General features: G+C 28.2%; 2 protein-coding genes across 13 annotated transcripts; one reads left to right on the forward strand and one right to left on the reverse strand.

The window, feature by feature from the left end:
• The first annotated feature begins 217 nt into the window (after window positions 1-217).
• Window positions 218-2,471, forward strand: LOC113857407. 3 transcript variants are annotated; one of them, XM_027489260.1, is made up of 2 exons: window positions 218-412; window positions 824-2,471. In XM_027489260.1, the coding sequence occupies exon 2, from the start codon at window positions 962-964 to the stop codon at window positions 2,135-2,137; it is 1,176 nt and encodes a 391-aa protein (XP_027345061.1). In that variant the 5' UTR covers window positions 218-412; window positions 824-961; the 3' UTR covers window positions 2,138-2,471. The 3 variants fall into 3 exon arrangements, with proteins under 3 accessions (XP_027345061.1, XP_027345063.1, XP_027345062.1); XM_027489262.1 differs by having other exon boundaries at window positions 852-2,375; XM_027489261.1 differs by having other exon boundaries at window positions 834-2,340.
• Window positions 2,472-2,671: 200 nt separating this feature from the next.
• LOC113857405 (protein FAM135B-like) lies at window positions 2,672-11,458 on the reverse strand. 10 transcript variants are annotated; one of them, XM_027489259.1, is made up of 16 exons: window positions 11,395-11,458; window positions 10,829-10,990; window positions 10,668-10,753; window positions 9,560-9,714; window positions 8,726-8,787; window positions 8,399-8,593; window positions 7,614-7,668; window positions 7,214-7,429; window positions 6,986-7,119; window positions 6,454-6,646; window positions 6,250-6,309; window positions 5,911-6,156; window positions 4,550-4,808; window positions 4,248-4,453; window positions 3,957-4,007; window positions 2,672-3,798 (listed from the first exon to the last, which is right to left on the reverse strand). In XM_027489259.1, exons 3-16 carry the CDS (start codon window positions 10,729-10,731, stop codon window positions 3,766-3,768), a joined length of 1,929 nt encoding a protein of 642 aa, XP_027345060.1. In that variant the 5' UTR covers window positions 10,732-10,753; window positions 10,829-10,990; window positions 11,395-11,458; the 3' UTR covers window positions 2,672-3,765. The 10 variants fall into 10 exon arrangements, with proteins under 10 accessions (XP_027345060.1, XP_027345054.1, XP_027345058.1 ...); XM_027489253.1 differs by lacking the exon at window positions 11,395-11,458 and adding an exon at window positions 11,142-11,336 and having other exon boundaries at window positions 2,674-3,538; window positions 7,196-7,429; window positions 10,829-10,886; XM_027489255.1 differs by lacking the exon at window positions 11,395-11,458 and having other exon boundaries at window positions 2,718-3,538; window positions 3,730-3,798; window positions 10,829-11,363.
• Between the last annotated feature and the right edge of the window lie 10,715 nt (window positions 11,459-22,173).

Raw genomic sequence — 22,173 nt, forward strand, 5'->3', positions numbered from 1 at the left:
ACAATGCGTCAACGTCTGTACACATAAATTAAACATTTTTTTTAAAACCTTTAAAACTGGAAAAATTATTCTGCCAGGATTTCTTGATAAAAAACAAGACACATGCATAGTATATTATATTATAATTGATATTTATAAACAAAAATTCTTGTATATTCTTACATTTTTTTAATTAACCTTAAAAAAACGTTGTCTTGTCAGTGGTCACCACAATAATATTCCAACTACATTGCCTTTGCTTCCTTCGAACTGGCGTGAACCAAAGCCAAGGGGCTTTGGCTTTGGTCCTTCGCTAGGGTTTGGGATTCACCATTTCCCATTTCGTAGCTTCTACGCTTTCTATGATCACCCTCTTACTCCTACAAATTCCCATCGTCTTGTTCCCTTGCTTCTACACTTTTTAAATTCAAAGGTATTTCCCTTTTCTCTGCATTTCTTTAAGCTTGTTTACATGTTATTCCTGCACTCTTTGTTTTCTTCATTTATTTTTCAAGCGATGATGTCCTAAGAAACCTGGTATTAGTTGAAGTTGTTTGGACATACGGGTATCTGGTTGTTGGAAAATTCTGAGGTTTTTGGCCTTGGGTTAGAGATCAAGGTTTGATTTTTATTTGGGTGCTGATGGATTTTGAATTTGAAGGTGATGAGAGTCATTTTATTGAAAGTTGAGATCTATTGTGATTTGGGTTTTGATTCCTGTATTGAAATTTGGTTGATCTGTTTGCTAAGATCGATGTTTTGATAATCGTTAGGTTCTCAATTGGATAGTGTGTTAATTATGTTTGTTGGAGTGTTGAAGATGTTTTAAATTTCCTGGATTCAGTTACTTATAGGAAACAAAACCGAAATAGGGGAATTCAATGCAGCTGTTTTTTATGGGTTTCATGTGATCTCTGTGGTTCTGCTCCAGTTCACTGAGGATCTTGAGGGGGCTTTCGTCAAGGGCTGCTGTTCTGTAACAATGCCTTCTACAGATAATCAGAGCTCTTCTTCGTCGTTTTCCTCGTTTGGCCGTTCAATATTTGGTGTCAGGCAGGAGCAGGTTCATTCTGTGGAAGCAGGTCATGAATCTGATTCCTGTAATTTGGAACTTGGATCATTCCAAAAGCGTGTTACAGATCGGTTTCACGAGCTTTCCATGGCTAGTGATGATGAATTGCTCACAATTGATTGGATGCACAAGCTCCTCAGTGCATTTATCAGCTGCCAAGAGGAATTCAGAGTCATTCTGTTGAATAATAAAGAGCATGTCACGAAATCCCCCTTGGATCGTATGATTTCTGAATTCTTTGAGAGGTCAGTGAAGGCACTTGACATTTGTAATGCAAGCCGTGATGGGGTTGAGAAGATTCGCACGTGGCAAAAGCATCTGGAAATTGTTTTTTGTGCCTTGAGTTCGAATAAGAGGGCATTGACTGAAGGCCAGTTTCGTAGGGCAAGAAAGGCACTGATGGATTTAGCATTGGCAATGCTTGATGAGAAGGACTCTGGATCGGTTTTTTCTCAACGTAATAGATCTTTTGGGCGACATAACTCTAGCAAGGATCATCACTCAGCAGGGCATTCAAGATCACATTCATGGAGTGTCTCTCGCTCCTGGTCTGCAGCCAAGCAACTACAGTCCATTGCAAATAACCTGGTTCCACCGCGTGCAACTGAGATCGCTGCAACAAGCAGGCTTGCAATTCCTGTTTATACAATGAACTGTATTCTCCTTTTAGTCTTGTGGATCCTTGTTGCAGCCATTCCTTGTCAGGATAGGGGCCTAAACATTCATTTTTCAGTCCCACGCCAATTATCCTGGAGCACTGCAGTTACCTTACTTCATGAAAGGATCATGGAGGAGTCAAAGAAGCGAGAGCGCCGGAACTCAAATGGTTTGTTGAAGGAGATTTATCAAGTTGAGACAAGCAGCCGCCACCTGACCGATGTGATAGATTCTGCTCAGTTTCCATTGACAGAGGAGCTGAAAATGGAGGTTGAACGGGATTTGAAGGAGCTAACACAAGTTTGTGAAGCTTTTAAAAATGGATTGGATCCATTGGAGCGCCAAGTGAGGGAGGCTTTCCGGAAGATAATGGCATGCCGAACTGAGGGGCTTGATTGCCTCGGCACGTCAAACTATACAGAACAATGAAAATGGTGGGTTGTTGATGAGCTATCAGATGTACAAATTTGCGGAACATGTACATTTTCCATCTTACCAGCTTTTTTGAGAGGAGGAATGACTAGGCGAGATTAGCAGAAAAATCATTTTACTCTCTTGTAATGCATTGTATTAATCTCAGTATTTGTGTAAAAAAATTATGGTAAGGTTACTTGTTAAATATTGCATGGTTTTCGCTTAATTATATAGTGGTTGCTCGCACGTACGGTAATGTTTGAAGGCCTTTCTATTCTCACCTTCATTGTAATTCCACCAAATTTCCATATTAATATGCGAGCTTAACATATTTTAAGTTTATTGCAAGTCTACCCAAGTGCAAGTATCATTTCATTTTTTAACACAGCATGCTGCACAGAACATGGTGCATTAAACGTATCAGCCGCTTCAGATATAGTCCAACTGTTGACGTATTTTGCAGAAACCTGACATGATTTAAGAGACAACGGAAATAAACCGTGAGCAACATCAAAACACCAAAACTGTTGACAAAGGAAAGAACGAGGTTAAAAAGATGACACAGGAAAGTGTTTTCTTATGTAGAAGCATGGGTGTTCTCTAAAAATTTCTTTAAAAATCAACTATTACAAGTGTACAATATTTTCTCTAGGCTCCTATTTCCTAAGCCTACAGAACTAACTTCTATGAACTTCAACAGATATGGTACAATAATGCTTTTGTTCTTTGTACATACATGCCTACACCCTGCCTAATGGCCAAAAGGCTGTATCCCCGATTCATAACAGAGAGAAGAAAAAATATATATAAAAACTAAACAAAAATAATTACAATGGCCAAGGTTCTATGCATGTCTGCTGCTCTGCACATGCCCCAAGTTTCCAGTCCCAAATGTGGACACCAATTTTGGGAGGGCTAAGATTCATCATTTTGTCCTACTGTGAGAATTGTGTTAGAAAAATACCAACTCAGTTTTGACCCTTGATGGACTTCAATTTTCCACCTCTCAACTGTTTTATGATAATGCTGTGCTTTCAGTTCCAGTGTTTCTTTGAAGTCCTTGTGTCAACCTCATTGTTTCTCTAAGTCAACAATGTTACCTGAATCCCATGCAGATTTCCTTCTTTGCTATCTAAACAGCTCTGGGAATGACCACATTATGAACTTTGCAAAAATGTCAGACTCCAAGAACTCAATATGAGCCGTCCGTCCAATAAGAGTATTTAAGTTTCTGCCATAGGAGGAAGTGTTGAAGTTGATGTCACAGCGCATGACCACACGATGGTCAGAATGAGTTCTGATTTGGTCCAAGCAATTATTTAGCATCTCCTGGAAGATTTTCCCTCTTCTAGAAAAATCCAAAGAAGCTGCTGGACATGGTTCTATTCTGGCAGAATGGTATGGAACATAACCATCCTGACATGTAATAAGCAAGGATGCGTTGTGATATATATTTTGAAATAACAAAATCAAACTGTAGCTAGATGCAAGGTTATGCAGAAGAGAAAAAGTAATTTCTAAAGTTACCTTGCAGGGAACTCTAAAACAAGATCATAGGATCCTTTATCATAAAAAATGTATATATTTTGAAAAGAAAAAAGACATACCCTTAAATAGTCATGATATCAATATTAGCTTGAATCCTAATCAGCGCAAGCTTTCCACCTCATAGATTTCTATTGATACATAAGTTACAATTTTTAGCTAAATCTTCACCTTTTAGGAAATGATCCAGTATTTGAATGCAAGTGTTTTAATAAGGAAAGTAAGTTGTTTTAATGTACGGTCGTACAAACCATGACAATTCCCATCGTAAGCATGTACAGAAGGTTACCTGAGGTGAGGATAAAAGCAGCACATTTTGGAAGTTAGCTAGTGTCCTCTCCTGTAGATTGTAGACAATAACAGTAAGCTTAATATAATAGCACTTGTTCCCTACTATAGCAAACAGAATTGCACAGAAACCTTGAAGGAAAACAACCCTGTAGTCACTTCTCCAATACTTACCTCCATTTTCAAACCCCAAACAAGCTATTATTTTCGGGACTAGGGAAAAGGAGATCTGGATAAGGGGTTAGGGATAGGACAACTTACAATTAAGAACAAAAAATTAAGCGTTCAATACCTTGGAAAGATTGTAGATGAAAGTATTCTCAAGATCAGGGTCATCTGTAAAGGTAAGTTGATGGATGCATTGTGTGCCCTTGAACTTCTTCAATATCCACAGCCCTGAATTGAATAGAGAGTTCGAACTATACATGTATCCCAAGTGTGGACCAGAAATGGAGACATATGTATGTAAGTATCTTAGGTATGGTTCCATGATGCTCTCTGGAATTATTTAAAATAAGAAAAACATGTTACTTTCCCTGGTTTAATATTTTTGGATAGCAGTATACTAGATCCTTAAAATCTGTGCAAAGATACCTGTTAAGGCTGTCCTGATAATGAGATTCCCAATAGAATGACCAACAAAGCTAAGCTTGATATCTTTTAAGTTTCCACTTCTAGAAGCTCTATCCATCTTCTTTTTCAGGAAAGAGATCACTTCCTGGGCAAGCCGTAATCCCATTTCTCTGAAGTCCCCAGATGTTTTATCCTCATTTGCCTCTGACATTAGAAACTGTACCTTGGGGTCTATTAAAAGCCATTGGTTCCGAACAAGCCGTAAATCCAAATGGTTTCCCTGTTAAAGTTTGAGTGATGAGGAATATACTTAGTCAAATCATCAATTAATGAAACAAGATGGAAAACAAGACAAAGACTAGTCAGTAGCCACCAAAACTGACCCAGGGAACAGAGGTATGAACATTAAAGCAGGAATCCCATTAACATAAACTATTAACATAGATATTCAACTTCTTTTATACACAAACGTATGTCAAAATCATCAGAAATAAATCAACAAACAAGTAAAAAGGAAAACATAAAACAAAAATAAACCAGGCCACACTAGAAAGTAAAAAGAAAAAGACATTTTATTATTGCATACATAAGTAGCATGTGTGTGTGTGTGTGTGTTTGTGTATGTGTAACTTTTTAAAGACTAAGGATTCAAAGTTGTACAAAGACATAACAGAGTGAATGATCAAACCTCAATTTTTCAGGACTATCTAAATCATTAATTATACTGTAAATTTGTTACTTCTTTGAACAAAGTAGAACAGATAAAACAAAAAGTACACTGCAAAGTTCATGATTGGTGCTCTTTGCTTAAAAATATACGAGTAAAACTTCCACTGTAGTAGAGTAGCAATCTACAGTTACAAAGGTACCACAAAGATAACTTCAAAATAAAGTCACACAAAAAAAAGGCAAAAAGGAAATTGAATAGTAGTAGTACTCTAGCTAAGAAATTATATTTCTTGATAAAAGTGAGTTACCAACAGCCAAACCCTCACAGAAGAAAAGCCAAAACTATTTAGTTTGCCCCAAGTTCCCAACTGTAATAGCCAGAAACCCTCATGAACAAGTTGTCCCCCTAAACCCTTCAGGGGCTATATAACCTTAGTGTTCAAAATTTAACCTCACAAATAAACTTCAAGTATGAACCCAATTTTGATGCTATTTGATGCAAGAGATGTGATGTGAAACAGGCACCGCACGTGTATTTTATCATATCAAGACAGCAAGAACATAGTTCTAAATCCTACCATTTTCAGTATTACTCCAGAGTACAAATTACTGCTTCAGTTTTCCAAAAAAAAGTATTGCAGACTTGTAGTTTGTAAGACAGAACCCAAAACAGATCAAGGAGCTAAAAACAACTACAAGAATGTGAAACATACCTGAAACCCATGAACAAAAACAACTATTCTCAAAATGTGTTCATTTTGATGTGGGCTACTACCACACAATTTTTTTGTGGTTCTGGGTCCATTTTCAAGAATATGTCTCACTTCATCCTCCAAAGGAATGCCATTTGAGTTCACATTGGCAGGATAGTGCATGTTTGTTAAGCATTCTACAATAATAATAGGAACAAGCAGAGGATCTCCAAATATATACATGTCTTGAATTGAACGATTGTTGATCTGCATGAGATTCACAGATATCATAAATTCCATTATTCCAGTCAGCTGAAATTATAAGATTACAAAACATTCCAGACAAATACAGTAACTTACCCTCATTTGTGCTATTCCACTCCTATGAAGTTCGGCACGCATCATTGCAGTTTGAATAGGCTGAACAGAAGAATAAGGGAAATAACATATCGGAAGAAAATGATCCAGTAAAGAAAATCCACATAACAACAGCAATCGATAATTTTTTGAAAAAGCAGACAACAATGAATTTTACGAATATTTTATGACATAACAGATCATTACATCATCAGTTAACCTTCTTGCAATTATTGAACTTCTACGTATGCCATGGGACAATGATGTCCCCTCAACTCCATTGCCCATATATTGATGAGGCATTGCAACCTTTGAGTGCACCATCCATATTGACCATTCAGTTCTCCGATCAATTGCCCAGGACTTGCGTAGAAACTCCAGTATTTTTGTTTTGTTTTCCCTGAGTAGAGTGATAAGACTGAGAGATATCATCGACTTAATAGTCAAGCTATGCATTCATATTACAAATGGAGACCATACAACAACACATGAATAACAAAAAGCAGCCTTATTCAGAACAAGTTAATCACACTTAGCCTGTCAACCAGGCTCAAGCTTGGCTAATTATAGTATGCAAAAAATATCCAAGAAAAACTTGGTAAAATCCATTCTTCCTTATGTCATAATGATCAGAATGGATGTACAACTGTAGAAGCACTAAAACAGGTACAACGACCTTAAAGCTGCAAAACCAGTAAATCTAAATAATTATTTCAACATGAAATTAGTTCAATTATACCTGTGGAATTTCAGAAATATATTCCAAAGACATAAGAGCTGATTCCCTAAAGACTCGAAAGAGCTTAACAGATGACCATCCCAAGAAAAAGGTTCAAATGATTTGGAAAGATCATTGATATAATGAGCAGCTTTCTGTTGAGGGAAAGATGAAAGTATTAAATCAGTAAATAGTCTTCAACACAGCTGAAACAAATAATGAAACATTTACATTGCCAGAATTATGGACCTCAGCACTGATGTGTGTCTCATCTGACAGTTGATGTAATGTTTCCCCATCAATACTTTTCACGTGTGCTGGTGGAGTTGAACTAAACCATTCTGTAGCATCTGCTTCAAAAGTAATTTCAGTCAAATCAATAGCTTTATCAATGCCTGTGCTTATTCTTCTCAAATCTTCAAGCAGGATATCATGGGCAGCCATCAATGCTTTGATGAGCATAACCTGATTTGAGATTTGACAATCAGAATAAGAATAAGTTACAATAGTAAGCAAAGAGATTTCTCAATGAAGTTTAGCTTAAGAAATAGTACAAATCACAATTTCAGAATATCAACTTAAAACACAATAAAAACAAGAGATATTTAAGTAAGCTAAATAAACTTGACAGAAACACTACATATCATACCTTGTTTGATCCAACATAGTCTTCAACATATGCACCTTCTGAACCTCTGGAATCACTGGTATAATTCAACAAACCATATTATTCAAAAGTTAAATGAATACATTACATGTACAACAAATAAAAGAAAGATAATTAAGTTATGTCGGTTTATAGGGTTTTAGATAGTAAACAGGAAGAGAGCATAAGAATACGAATGAATAATATGAGATAAGGGACCATTGTTTAAGCTTTTACGAAAAAATGATTTTAAGAATATATGATTTGATTTAAGTTTTAGAGATTTTATAAAAGCAGAAGTGTATTTTGTTTGATTACAACTATATATATATATATAAAAAATTTTGTTTTAAGAGGTAATTTTAATTTCAGATTTTTTTAAATATCTATTCGAAACAACTTCTCAAAATTATCAGAAATGTCATTTTTGTCTTTGTTTTTTCCCCATAAGCTTAAACAAATACACTAAAAAAAATTAATGTGATTTTTTTTTTCAAATTAAAGTGATTTGTCATAGAAAAATCTGAAACAAGCAAGCTCTAGAATCTAGATTTGATTTAATGCATATAAATGAAGCACCAATGCCTATTTAAACTAATAATTATGAAGTACTATATAAGTAAATATACTTAGTACAAGCACAAGCGAAACCATACAATAACACACCCAACCCTTATCAATTAAGGATTCAACTTCTAAGATTATTCCTCAATCAGAAGACTAACAATGATCACACAACAGCTACTAGAGTGTATATTTGAACTTCAAAAACCAGTGCTTTGACAAACCTGGATACCTTCTGTGGAGATGTGTGATAACTAGCTTTCAGTAAACTGATGTGAACGCTTGTATCAACAAGGACAGCATGGAAAGCATCAAAATGGACAGGACAATATGAATGCAATCCCAGAAGAGCTTTAGGGGGGATTTTGTATTCATGAGCCGAAGTAGCATATGCATCCAGTGAACCTTGTAACTCAGATCTGCACAATGATGCAATAAGTTCAGAGTATCATAATAATATAATCTCAGTCAAAATCAATTTCATTGTATTTAACTTTCACTTGTTCAACACACCATTGAACCCAAAAAGGGAAAGAGAATCATCAACTAACCCAGTTTCGGTTATAGGAGCATGCATGAGTTCAAACTTCAAGATAACAGCAGAGGATTGTCCCTGTGTATAGTTATTAGCCAAGAAATTTATGACACAAAAGAAAAGAAAAGGTTAGAGCTACAGAGATGGGTGCACACCAAGAAGGCAACAAGTCACAACAATTTATTTTAGAAAATATTATTAGAAAGAAAGAAGACAACCTACAACGGGGAGGGAGATAGGAGATAAAAAAATTACTCCTAAAAAGCAGATGAAAAGAAAATAGCAATCATAAGTGGCTTGAAAATGCAACAAAATTGTTCAGTTTCTTTGCATAAAGAAGTAAAAATTTACTTCAAACAGACATAAGGAAAAATATAGGTTTCCCAACCTAATATGCCAGGGAACGACGTAGCTAGCTTTTTACAACTTAAGATGTAAAGGAAAGGTTTTCTCTTTTTGCAATTAATTTCTGCATATGTCAAGGTAAATTGTGAAAATTTGATATCAGATAATATGCTCCAAGGTATAGCCATCAGCAACTCGAATTGTTGTGCATAATTAAGCCTATCTTTATATATTTTTTGACACTTAATCAATTAAAGCTATTTGCTTACATGTGTATATGAGATCATTTCAAAAAAAAGTTGTGTATAAGTATTTTCATTGTTTTCTCCTTAGCATCATATGCTGTGTACAACTGTAAATGTGTCCTGGCTTTGGTAAGCTCTTTTATAACATTTTTAGTGCGCTATACCTAGCTTGTTTGCATCAACAAAAAAGTACTTCCTCAACTGAATGCACACATGTATTAAAGAGATTCAAGAAAACATATACATAGAGAAAAACTGACCTCATATTCACCAAAAGACAGGTAGAATGAAATCATGATAGAAAGAAATACATCCTGCCTTGCATATCTAATCTGGAATGGTGGTGTTGAAAAACTGTTGTCTGTATCATCGATCATCCAAACTCTACATAAATTGTCAGAACCTACTTCAGGAGCTGCAGCTCAAAGAAAAGGATGGATTCTAAGATTTTACTCTAACTAAAACACTTAAATATAAATATAGTGCAACTTCAATACAACAAAAACAAAGTAATTATTTAGCATATCAAGCTTGTACTTGTAGGTGTCAATGTCTCATGTATATTGAAAGAGCCCTGCAGTTCAAAATAGTAAACTTAAAGAGCTTAGGAAAGTATTACAATCCACTTTAACGAGATTTGACAACCACTAAGTTGAGTAAACGCACAAAAGTACCACAATCATACTTAGATATCAATACTTAAGAAAAAAAAAATACACATACAAACTTCATACTCACAAACCTTTCACTGAACAAAACTGTGTGGCAGACAAGTGAGTCATCCATTGCTTTACCCTGCCCAAATTTCTCTGCCACTTGTTGTTTTGGGGGTTTGTGAGCATGAAGCATATGTATGCATCATTCCTCATATTTAAAAGGCTTGACTAATGTCAAAACCACACATAAATTGTACAGTGCAGCTGTACCACATGGAATTAAATGGAGATGTATGGCTTCTATATAAAACCTGTAGTTTTAAATGTCAGTCTAGGCTTTAAAATTAAAATACCAGATGCCACAAATCCCATGAAGATATCACGTGTATACAGGCACAGCTTGGATGTTTAGTATTTAAGATTTAGCTATATAAGTCGTTGCCATAACCTCTGGAAACCAGTATCAATGACACAATATAAGAGGTTCACATCTTAAACCTTTAGTAAGAAAAACTTATTGACAACTGTAATTTCCACGTAAGAACATGTTTTAGGGTGAACCTCCCTCTCTCTCTCTCTCTCTCTCTCACACACACACACACACACACTTGATGGCACAGCCACAAGATATCAATGAACTTGAAATTTGTGTCTTCAATAGAGTAGCATCTTTTAACCACTAATACTTCAAGCGATTAGGATTACAAGTCACCTTCATACTGAACAACCCGTGCTGGAATCCCAGGATAGGAGTCTTCACCCTCCTCCCATCTCATGGTAACCTTGATTTTGTACCATCTGCATAACAGCATCAATGAAATAACATAAGAAAAATGAAAAATGAAAAGTAAACAAAAGCAAAGCGAAGCTTACCCTTGTTCAAAAAGGTCAAGATTATGAAACCTATGAATGTAAACTGCAACTTCGTAAACAGCATCGAGCACAGGCAAATGGTTAGGCCTTGCAGGGCCATGTTGTTGAACATTGACCAACCTTTTGGTTGACCAATTCTTTTGATTCAGACCCACAAACCATCTGAGTCTCCGAAACATAAGTAGTATTAACAGCCAACACAGTAACACTACTTAATCCCTAAATGATCATTCATTCCTTATCTCTTTCAATGGAAGTGGAGCAAAACCCACAAGTCCTTAACCAAAAAAGGAACCAACTTTCCCCCACCCACCTTCGTTTCAATGCATACCCAACCCATTAATGCTGCCTCTGATGCTTGAAAACAGCAAACTTAAAGTCATCTGCAATGTGGGTCTGCGTTGAAGCGATTGATTGGTTGGACTAAGGGGAAAAGTTGGGGACCAAGATGAAAGAAAAATTAAAAGATAAGTGAATGTCAATGAATGAATTGAAAGCGTGGAAACAAGAAGAACAAAGGCGCAACTTTGTTCATGATGGGGAGTAATAATTCATTATTCATATACCTTGTTGGCACACGGCAGGGCCCAAAGGAACATCATTTTCGTCAACCCTTTTCGCAGTTAGTGCAATTAATGATCTGTTTTTGGTCTTTTACTTAAAACCCAAAAAAAAAGTGAAAAAAAAAAATTGAAAATGGTAACATGGGGTGTCGTGTCGGTGAAGACCTTGTCCGAAAATCATGGGCCATTCACCCTGAGAATGGTGTCTGTAACACTGCCACGTTCTAGTTTTAACGCGTAAGAGGTCGTTTCTTTTATGTTTTCATACCAGCAACACTGATTGAAGGTTCTCCATGGGTTTAGTTTGCCATTTCTTAACCTTAGTCTAGTTTCTAAAGCTTTGTATTTAGTCAGTGAGATTGATTTTGGTGAAATGGAAATTAGAAAGTAATAAATCTATTAGTATTATTATATTTAATTAATGATAATTTTTTTAAAAGTTTTGTTAATTTTAACCTTAAGATTTGAAGTTAATTAGTTAATAATAATAAAATTTTATTAAAAAAGTATTTATTATATTTTTATAATTTTAATATAATAATTATATATATTTTCATAAAAAAAATTATTTATAGATAATTAAATTTAACTCTAAGAGTGAGGTAACAATACCATTTTTAAAGTTGATACGTTGTCATCAACTGAAATGAAAAAACGAGATGGTAATGAGATGTAGATAACTATTACAGCAGAAAAGTAGTCGAATTTAACAGTTGTAACAGCGTGATTCAATTCATTATTTTGTTCTTATGTCTTAAATGCTATTTTCCCAAATAATTTTTTTAAGAAATAGCATTTAATTTGATTGACGTTTTTGTACACTGATAGATGATCTACATCACCAACAAAATAGTAAGCTATCCAATTTGATATTTATTATTGTCAAGATTCATAAAAATAGTGAACAAATAAAGTAAAATCTCATATATAATTACAATTATTTTAATCTTTATATTTTCAAGAACTAAATATTAATTAATTATGTAAATAAAGTAATATGTTTTGAAGTTTACTGTTCTTAAAATTCGCTAATTTAATTTTTAAATAATTTTTAAACTTAAAATTTATAGAAACTAAATTAACTGATTAAATATTTTTTATGTTGTTATTAAATACTACTTATCATGTCTATTGAGTTATTTTTTCACTAGAACAATTAATATTTAATTGATGACATAAATAAATGATTCATAATTATATACGTTAAAAATTAAAATAATATTTTATTTAAATAAAAATTTATTTTAATGAATTTTCAAAATTAAAAGAACTAAAATAATTAATAATTACATACATTAGAAACTAAAATAACATTTTATTTAATTTAAGAACTGTTTTAATAAATTTGAAAAATAATAAAAACTAAATTGACAATTTACTAATCTTTAGTACTCTAATTTTAAAATAAATGTCCTTTATTAATATTAATAATGTCTTTATCTTAAAAGTTTGTGACGTTTTTTAAAAAAGTAAATTTGTATTATAAAATGTAGCATTTAATATTATAAAAAAAATAGGTATATTCCTGAAAAAATCATAAAGCTGAAAACAAATGCTGCTACCTATCAATTTTTCATCAAACGGTTTGGTAGGATGTCACTTCTCAACTTAAAGGTTCGTTAAGTACAGACCTTGTTTTTTTATGAACAATTACAGGTCAACAAATTTTCCAAAATTAATTCAAATGAAATCAACATTGAATTAATAAGCTTAACGCAACACTAACACTACTTTAAAATGCTTAATCAAGACATTAAAGAAAACATTGATATGACAATAATCAAAGCCACAAGGTTAAGATTCTTTGCCTCAAAACCTATTGCTTCCCTAATTTTATCTCATCCTTTGATTATGACGTTGATTATGCTTTTCATTCAATTTTTTTCTGACGATAAAAAATATTATTTTTTTAATATCTTAATTGTTTGATTATGCATTGAAATATTTTATTACTGTTGTTGTTAGGTTGAAATTCCTATAATTTTACTATTTTTTTCATTAGATTTATAAAATATATTTTCATAATAAAATTATAATACTTTGAAAATTTTATAATCAATGACTAGCATTGCTATGATGACGTAGCAATATTTAATTGATATTTTTAATTCTCACTTTCTTTTTCTCATCATAATTGCAGTTTCCAAATTCGTCATCTGAGTCCTCAATCCAAGTTAATTGAGAATTGTTAATGGTAAATTAAATGTAATTAACTCATGCACGGCCTATTTCTTAATCTAGTAGCCATTATTCATTAGAATAAAATTTAGACGCAGTGTTATATATATATTGGTACTATTTCTTAATTAAAAAATTAAATTTCCATTTTAATAATTTATAATTATTAAAAGTTAACACATATTTTGAAATAAAACTCTAATTTTAGTTAAAAAAAATAATACCAATAATATCTACGATTATGTGTCTAAGTTTTATCATACTCGTCACTATTATTTAACAATCTCTTAAAATAAAGTTTTTGCCTAAAACGTTTACATACATAAATTTAATAAAAAAAGGTTTCAACTATAATATTCTAACAAAAAATAAACACACGAAAAATTCATAGACTACTATACTTTTGAATTACCGAATGTAAACTGCACTATTTTTCGCCTGCGTCAACCAAAATTCATCGAGAAATTTGTAAATAGATGGTATAAAATGTAGCAAATCTTAATGTTTATAAAAATGTCATTATAACTATTGTTAATTCAAGTCTCTTGACTCCTCATATGTAAAATATTTACAATATTATTTATCTAAAGTATTTGATGATACTATTTAAGCGATAGAGTTCATTTAATTATCTTTATAATATATATTTGCACTGATTTTGCTTGGTAATTAAGAAATGAGTTGTGAGTTTTAAACGATGTGATCTGATTGTATTGCATAATAAATTGACAATTGATGCTTAGAACAACAATATCTTCATCCAAAGCATTCATTACGTATATGATAATGACATTAAAAGAGAAACATATGTTTGTGTTCAACTTCCTTTCTCAATATCCTTTAGTTTTCAGAATGACGAAATTGCAATGCGTTGATCATACCCTATATGTAAGGAGATTGGTGACTTGGTATATCTCAATTTATGGTGTAGTTAGGAGTACTTTTAACTATAGCAGAAATTGCTCAAACCTTTAATTTATTTTTTCATGTTTTTCAATAAACTATAGTATCGTTTTATTTATCTAAATATTATTTTTAATCAGTAGTCGTACCATAAACATAGCCAACAATTATGCATATAAAAAAAAATAGTCAACACTTAATTTCAAATATTCATATAACCTAAACAATCAAAATAAAATAAAGATTTTCCTCAACCTTTCTATGATCATTCTATTGAAAATAAATTAATTTATGAAATAAAAAGTTTTTTATTATTAATTTAATTTAAAATGTATGATAATACTAATTCATAAACTAAAAAAATAACATTTATTATTAAACATGTGATTAAATGGCAAAAGTTAAAATTCTGTGTCTAATTCTATTGCTGTTTTGTTTTATCTCACTGAACTGCCAAGTTGCGATTATAATTTGAATAAATGCATGTTTTTCATTTTCTTTTCGCCATTTAATAGATAACGGACTCTTAAAAAACATAATATTTTAATTTTTATTTACCTCTTAATTTTTAAGTTTTTTAAAATGAATCTCATTAAGTTTCTCGTTGTAAGGAACTAAATAAATTTTGTTATGATATTTATAAATTTCAAATAAGTGACTCACGATATATCAAATAAGGAACGAATATTAATGATTAAATTTTATCATAAATAATTATGATTAAAGTATATTAGTCATATATAAAGGTTATATAATATGGTTGAGTTATTTAAAAAAATTAAATAAGAAAGTACAACAATTCTAAAGCAAATAACTGAATAAGCATAAAGGAACACAATATACGAACACTTTTAATTAGCTCCAAAGTAATAAAACCATACGAACAAAATTGCTTGAAATATTTTGCAGCTAAGGTGGCAGGATGCTTAATTAGCACCAAAATAGAGGGATTTCCTCTCTTATTATTCATGAGGTACTGAAATCTGCTCACTTATTGCCATTTTTCGGTTTGCCTTTAAAAGAAAAAACAAAATTTGATTAAATGACTGTTACAGTTAAGTAAATATGTTTTATAATTAAAAAAATATTAATCTTTTTATGATTTTTTAATTTATGCAATATTACGCAAAATAAAAAGTTATATATATCGTTAAGTTTATATTAAAAACCACATAATTTGATATAATTCAATGCATTAATAGTATTTATACAATAATTTTTATGTATTGAATTTTATAATTTTTAATAAAAACTTGTTATATAAAATCTTTTATCATGTGTAATATTGAAAAGGATAAACAAATATTTTTTAATTATATAAAATAGCTATATTATAAATGAAACGTGAAGTTTAAAAATTAATTATATGTTTTAAATCATTCATAACTCTAAAATAAATAATTGATATTTTAAGTAAAAATAATGCTATCAAATATCAAATTAAACATAAGTAAATTTAGATTAGTGAAATTATTCAAATAAAATCATGAAAATATTATCACAAATCAACTATCAAAAAGTTAAAAGATTTAGAAGTTTAGTAAACACGGATAAACATAAAAAACTTTGTATATTAATATTAAGATTTTGTTAACTTTAACTAAGGATAAAAATAGACTGGTTAAATTAAGTTTTACTTTAAACAGACTTAGTTTATAACATAATTATTAGACCTAAGCATGACCTGTTATCTATTAAAGACTTTATTTTTAGCCTGACTTAACTTATTTAAATGACTTGATTTGGTCTAAAGTCTGTTATAAAAATCTTAATCTTAATAAAAATATAATTATTTTATCCTCAAATTAGTTTACATATTTTTCAATTTTTATTTGTGTTATTGATAATTATAAAATAGTTGTAACAATTTTTATATAATTTTATAAAAAAATTTTAAAATATTATTTAAGCATTAACTATAAATATTTTCATAAGATAAAATTTTTATATTTTTATTTTTCCTAATTTAATTTTATAAAATTGTTAGGATATTAAATATTTTAATTATTTTTTATGATAATTATATTTTATTTGTGTAAAAATATCTTATATTCAATAAATAAAATGATAATAAACACATAAAATTATAATAAAAAATAACACTTATAAATTTGTTAAATCAACTTAAAAAATTATTATATTTAAAAAAATATCATCATTATAAAAATTGTAGATAAAAAATATTTATATTATAAAATTCATAAATGCAGAAAAATAACATATGAGTGTAATAAAAATTAATAAAATTTATATTTAAATTAAAATAACTTATATTTCTAAATCTTTATCTTAATCAAAAAATATGTAATAAAATTTAATATAAAAATTTTAACTCAATGCAATGTATATATATATATATATATATATATATATATATATATATATATATATATATATAATATGACAATAATAATAACTATTAAATTAAAAAAATAATTAGAAATATTTAATTTTATTTGTTCTAATAACTACATTATAACATTAATATAATATAAAAAAATTTATTCATACAATATATTAAAATATATATTTATATATAAATTGATAAATTAATTAATAATATAATTTTTTATTTATACTTTTTTGGTTTATGTAAATATTTATTAATTATTAAATTTCAAATGTATATTAATAACTATATTTTTTAAGAAAAAATATATCTACTTCTATGTAAAATTCATTAAAAATAATTATTTAAAATTTGATATATTTATATTTAGGCGTGTGATTGTGTGTTGTGGACTTAGTATTTAAAATGTTTTTTTATAGATACATTATTTAAAAAATTTATACCAATAAAAATAAAATATATAATAAGTTATAAAAAGTATATATTATTATATATAATTTATTTAAAATTATATTATTTACTATATTGTTCTGTTTTATATATATATATATTGTATATTATTTTATTTTTTCTATCACTTTTTTAATAAAATTTTAGTTTTGAATAAAATTTAATTCATATTTAAATAATTGTTATTTTTATAAAGAAAAATAACTAAACATAATATATTAATATAATAATAAAATATTAATAATAATAAAATTAAGAATATAAAAAATACATTGTACTGTTTGAAGAAATAATAAAAAATAATGTATCTAAGAATTCAAAAATCCATATTGCAATATTCATATCCACTATTATAAAAGAATTTCAAGATAATTGTATTATTATATTTTTAAAATATTTCATTTAGATAAATTATTTATATGTATGCTTCATATTTAATCATAAAAATATGAATGTATGTATGATAGGTAATATTTGTATTTCTATATCAAGATCAACAAAGATTTATATAAATATTAACATACCAAAAGTTACTCATTTTATAGATTTATTGAAGTATTATAATTATTTAAAATCTTTCTGTTATGTTAATTATTGATATGTCTATATTTTTTATCTTAATCATATTTTCAATTATTCATTATCACTTTGTTGTAAAAATTTTAATGATATGCATATTACTCACAATATTGATAATACAATATTTACGAATCTTCCTAAGTGTAAATACCAATTTTTACATCTCTAGGACGACCTTCAAATTTTTTTTTAATTTATAAAAATAAAATAAAATTATTTTATAGAAAAATGAAAAAATTTGAAAAAAGAAAGAGACTAGATCATGGAAATGAAAGTTTTGCAACATGCAGGCTTATACTACAATTTCAAAACTGACTCTATATACGAAAAAGAAAAACTCAAAACTTTAGTATTTTGTAAAAAACCCTAAAACGTGAGATAGAAAGGGATATAAAATCTCAAGTAAGAAATCTGAAAGGGGATTCAGAGGTTTTTGAAAAGAAAAGAAAAAAATTTTGGAGAAGAAATAACGTTTCAGAGAAAGAAAAATATTGCAAGAAGTAGCAACAAGTTGGTTTTAAAAAAAAAAGTAACATTTTAAAAAGGAAGACCAAGAAAGAAAAGGAAAAAAAATCATCATCTTTTATAGAGGTAAATATCACCCACCCACTCTACTCCATTATCTCCTTAAGCTCTTGCACAGCAACGCCTCTTCCAGGTAAATGATCTTTTTTTACTCTCAATTTTATTCAGCATCGATGATATATAAATGCTTTTCATTTCTATTGAAAGTTGCTGTGCACCCATGACTTTGAACGTTCATATATTAATTTTTTACGGTAAAGTCTAATCATTTTTCTATAAAAATATGTAAAAGAATGAAAAAGTTGGTTTAAATTTGATGTTTTGTCTATACTCCATCCTCACCTTCATTTGTACACGTTAAATATGTTGGATGATTATTTTAGCTTTTCAAATTTCTATCTAAACACTCCTTGTTTTGTCATCCTTTTCATGCATGTTTCAATTCTTTTTTTCTTTTTTTTTTCTCTTTTCAAAAATATACATTATTATTAGGTATTTAGGTACCATTGTTAAAATATATTTTAGTTGTTGTTAATTTTATACCTAAGTTTATTATATTTCTTTTAACGTTTTATTTGAACATTTATTTTGTAATATAAATTTAGACATTTTATTGTGTCTATAATAATAAAATAATAATTTTTTAATGTATCATCTCATGTTTTATTGTTACTTAGTAATTGAATTTTAATATATTTTTATTCTTTATATATTTTTTGAGTAATTATTATTATTATTATATGAGATAGATATAAATGAATTGAAGAATCAAATTATATTATATATATATTATTTTATTTTTCATTTATTTATATGTATGATATCGATATAATTTCATGTAAATTTGTGTGTTATTCTTTTCTATTATTATGCTAAATTATTAAAAAAAATTATTATAACAAAAATTTATCTAAATTAAACAAGTAGATAATAGTACCAATTTATAACATTAACGTGTAGCTATTCTACCGTCATGTGTTATAACTTGATAAAATCTTTGTATACCAATGTTACCTTAAGTTTTACTCAATATTAACATATTAAAAATCTTATCTGATTTTTAAAGTAATCAATTTTATCATTATTATTTTTATTAATTAAAATCTATCATCTATAACATTCTTATTATATTAGTGCAACGATTTATAGTGTTATTGTGTAGCGTCTCTACCTTTATATACCTTATTGTTAAGACTTTTGTGTACCAACGTTATTTTAGGTCCCACGCGATATAAATTTTTTAAATAAAATTTAATCTTTCATTAAATAACTTTTTTCTTTAATCAATTTAGATATATTTATTCTTTTCATTAAATGGAATTAATTTCGTATTATATTTTTTTTAAAGTCATATTTTAACTAATAATCTCTTTACTTATTTATACAAATTTTTACATCTAATTTACATTATCTTCGATTATTCAATAAATTATAAGAGATTTATGTATAGCTTACAATATCTTAGATTCTCTTTCAACATTAATTATAATCAAAATTCAAATTCAAATACTTCATTTATGAATAAAATATTTTTAATGATTTGCAATATAGTTGTGTGATCTTCCTCCACTTTTTGTATTGTTTCTCTTAGGGTACGTGTATAACTACGTTATCTTATATTTTAAATATTATAATTTATGAAAATAATATTAATTTTAAAATAAATTTTCTTTTATCAAACTTAATTTTAATCAACCAACTTTGTATTTTTTAGATAGAACTACGTGACTTTGACTTCTCCATTTGACATGAGGATACGTAGGAGGAGCGAAACCAGACCCGTCAAATCAAAATAATTTTCAAAATAAATTTTCTCTTTATTAAGAAACCCAAACAATATCTCAATAAATAATTTTTCTTCTTCTAAACTAAAAAAAAATTTGTTGTTTAAGGGTTAAATAAATATTTTTTAAAATTAAGATAAATTTACACAATTAATTTTGAGGTAACCATTTTTAAACGGACATTGTAGGGTGTTAATACCTTCCTTACATGTAAATGACTCCTGAACTCATTTTTGGTTTCAAAGATCATATAATTTTAAAAGTTTTTTCCGAGGTTTTCTTAAAATAAACTTTGGTGGTGACTCTTCTGATATTTTGAAAACGTTTACGTTTTTCGCCGTACCGTTGCGACTACCTGGTTGCGACACTAAGTTAGGAAATTTTAAAAATATATCTGAAAATTTGATAATGGTAAAACCAAAGAGTGATATGTTAAATTTAATTTCTCATATACTTTGTTCTTCTTATTTAATTTTTAAACTAATTTTTTAATTAACTTTTAGAATGTCGTAATTAGTTGTATTGCAACGATGAACGATATATTGCTTAAAAATAATTGGTATTATATTTTTTGCTCCCATTGCAAAAAAAAAGTTTATTTCACAACTACAAATTTTAAATGTGAATCATATTATAAAGATGTTGAGTATCCAATGATGAGGTAATTAATTCATCATTATATATTCTAATTTTTAAATTTTCATATTAAAATAAATTAAATTATATATTATTATCTTAATTTATATACATTACATATTTTGTCTTGAACTTGATGTTAAAAATTACACAGATTTAACTATATTTATCTTATTTGATGAATTTGTTAAACAATTAATACAAGTAAAGTTAAAAGATCTTATTGTAACATCAGAAATTATAAGTAAATGTATTAAGTTCTAACTTATTGAAAAATCTAATCAAATGATTGATTATATAAATAAAATATATTAAAATATATAACTATTTTTATGTGATAATTTTTTAAGGGTAATGGTAAAGGGTTAAAGTTGCCTCTACAACTTTTAAAGATTATTAGCACTTCACATATCTTTTAAATAAAAATAAGTACTTACTTTAAAAGTCGTGGAAGGCAAAGTTTTATTACAAATAAAATTATGAAGCCGACAATGAAGGTAATATAGGAGATTAAATTGAAGTTTCATTATTTTTATTTATAATGTTTATAATATGATAATGAATAACTTTATTTTTATTGTTTGATATATACAAATTGAGAAAAAGAAGGTTTAGACGATACAAATGTAAAACACAAAAGAAAATGACTTGCAGTAAGTTGTTCACTTATATCTCCAACTATGAAAATACTAAATTTACTAAAAACAAGGAAGAAATTAATGTATAAATTATAAATTTATAATATATTGTTTAAATATTTTAGATCATACATTAATTTATATTTGATATTTTCTTTTAAGTTGCAACTTGAAGAAGACAAAGCAAAAAATGGTGAATAAAAGGCAACAATAAAGGATTTAGAAGATTGAATCATTTTTATTGCAGTATTATATAAATACTTTTAATATTGTGTAGAATTTGAAAAGTAAAATGTCAACGAACATTTAAGTCTTTTATAAAATAATTTTGTTATTTTATTGTATATCTCTCTTATTTATTATATATATATATATATATATATATATATTATATTGACTTTATTCTTAGACAAATTTTATATGTGATTCATAAATTTTATATTATATCAACATCTATAGTTTTAATTGATATAAAGATTAATTTTTATATTAAATACAATCATGCCTTAATAATTATATAATAAAATTTTATTAATAATTTTAAATTATAATTACAAATAAATAGTTTATTATATAAAGTTAATTCAACAAATATAAATAAATACATAAATAAAAAATTATAAAGCTTTTTATTTAAATTTCATAACTTATATTAAAAAATTTATTATATTTATAAATTAGTATTATAATTATTTATTTAAAGTTTTATAATAATGAATGATTTATGATATCATGAAAC

The sequence above is a fragment of the Abrus precatorius genome, unplaced genomic scaffold (assembly GCF_003935025.1).
Source record: "Abrus precatorius isolate BTA unplaced genomic scaffold, Abrus_2018 Scaffold2, whole genome shotgun sequence".
Taxonomy (NCBI): domain Eukaryota; kingdom Viridiplantae; phylum Streptophyta; class Magnoliopsida; order Fabales; family Fabaceae; genus Abrus; species Abrus precatorius.

Excerpts from the sequence above, each read along its gene's own strand:
- LOC113857407 (XM_027489260.1), top strand. The coding sequence starts at position 962 with ATGCCTTCTACAGATAATCAGAGCTCTTCTTCGTCGTTTTCCTCGTTT.
- LOC113857405 (XM_027489249.1), bottom strand. The coding sequence starts at position 11,007 with ATGTTTCGGAGACTCAGATGGTTTGTGGGTCTGAATCAAAAGAATTGG. Across the intron at positions 6,157-6,249 it reads GTGGAATAGCACAAATGAGG|ATCAACAATCGTTCAATTCA; the intron begins GTAAGTTACTGT and ends AATCTCATGCAG. Across the intron at positions 4,454-4,549 it reads TATCAGGACAGCCTTAACAG|AGAGCATCATGGAACCATAC; the intron begins GTATCTTTGCAC and ends AAATAATTCCAG.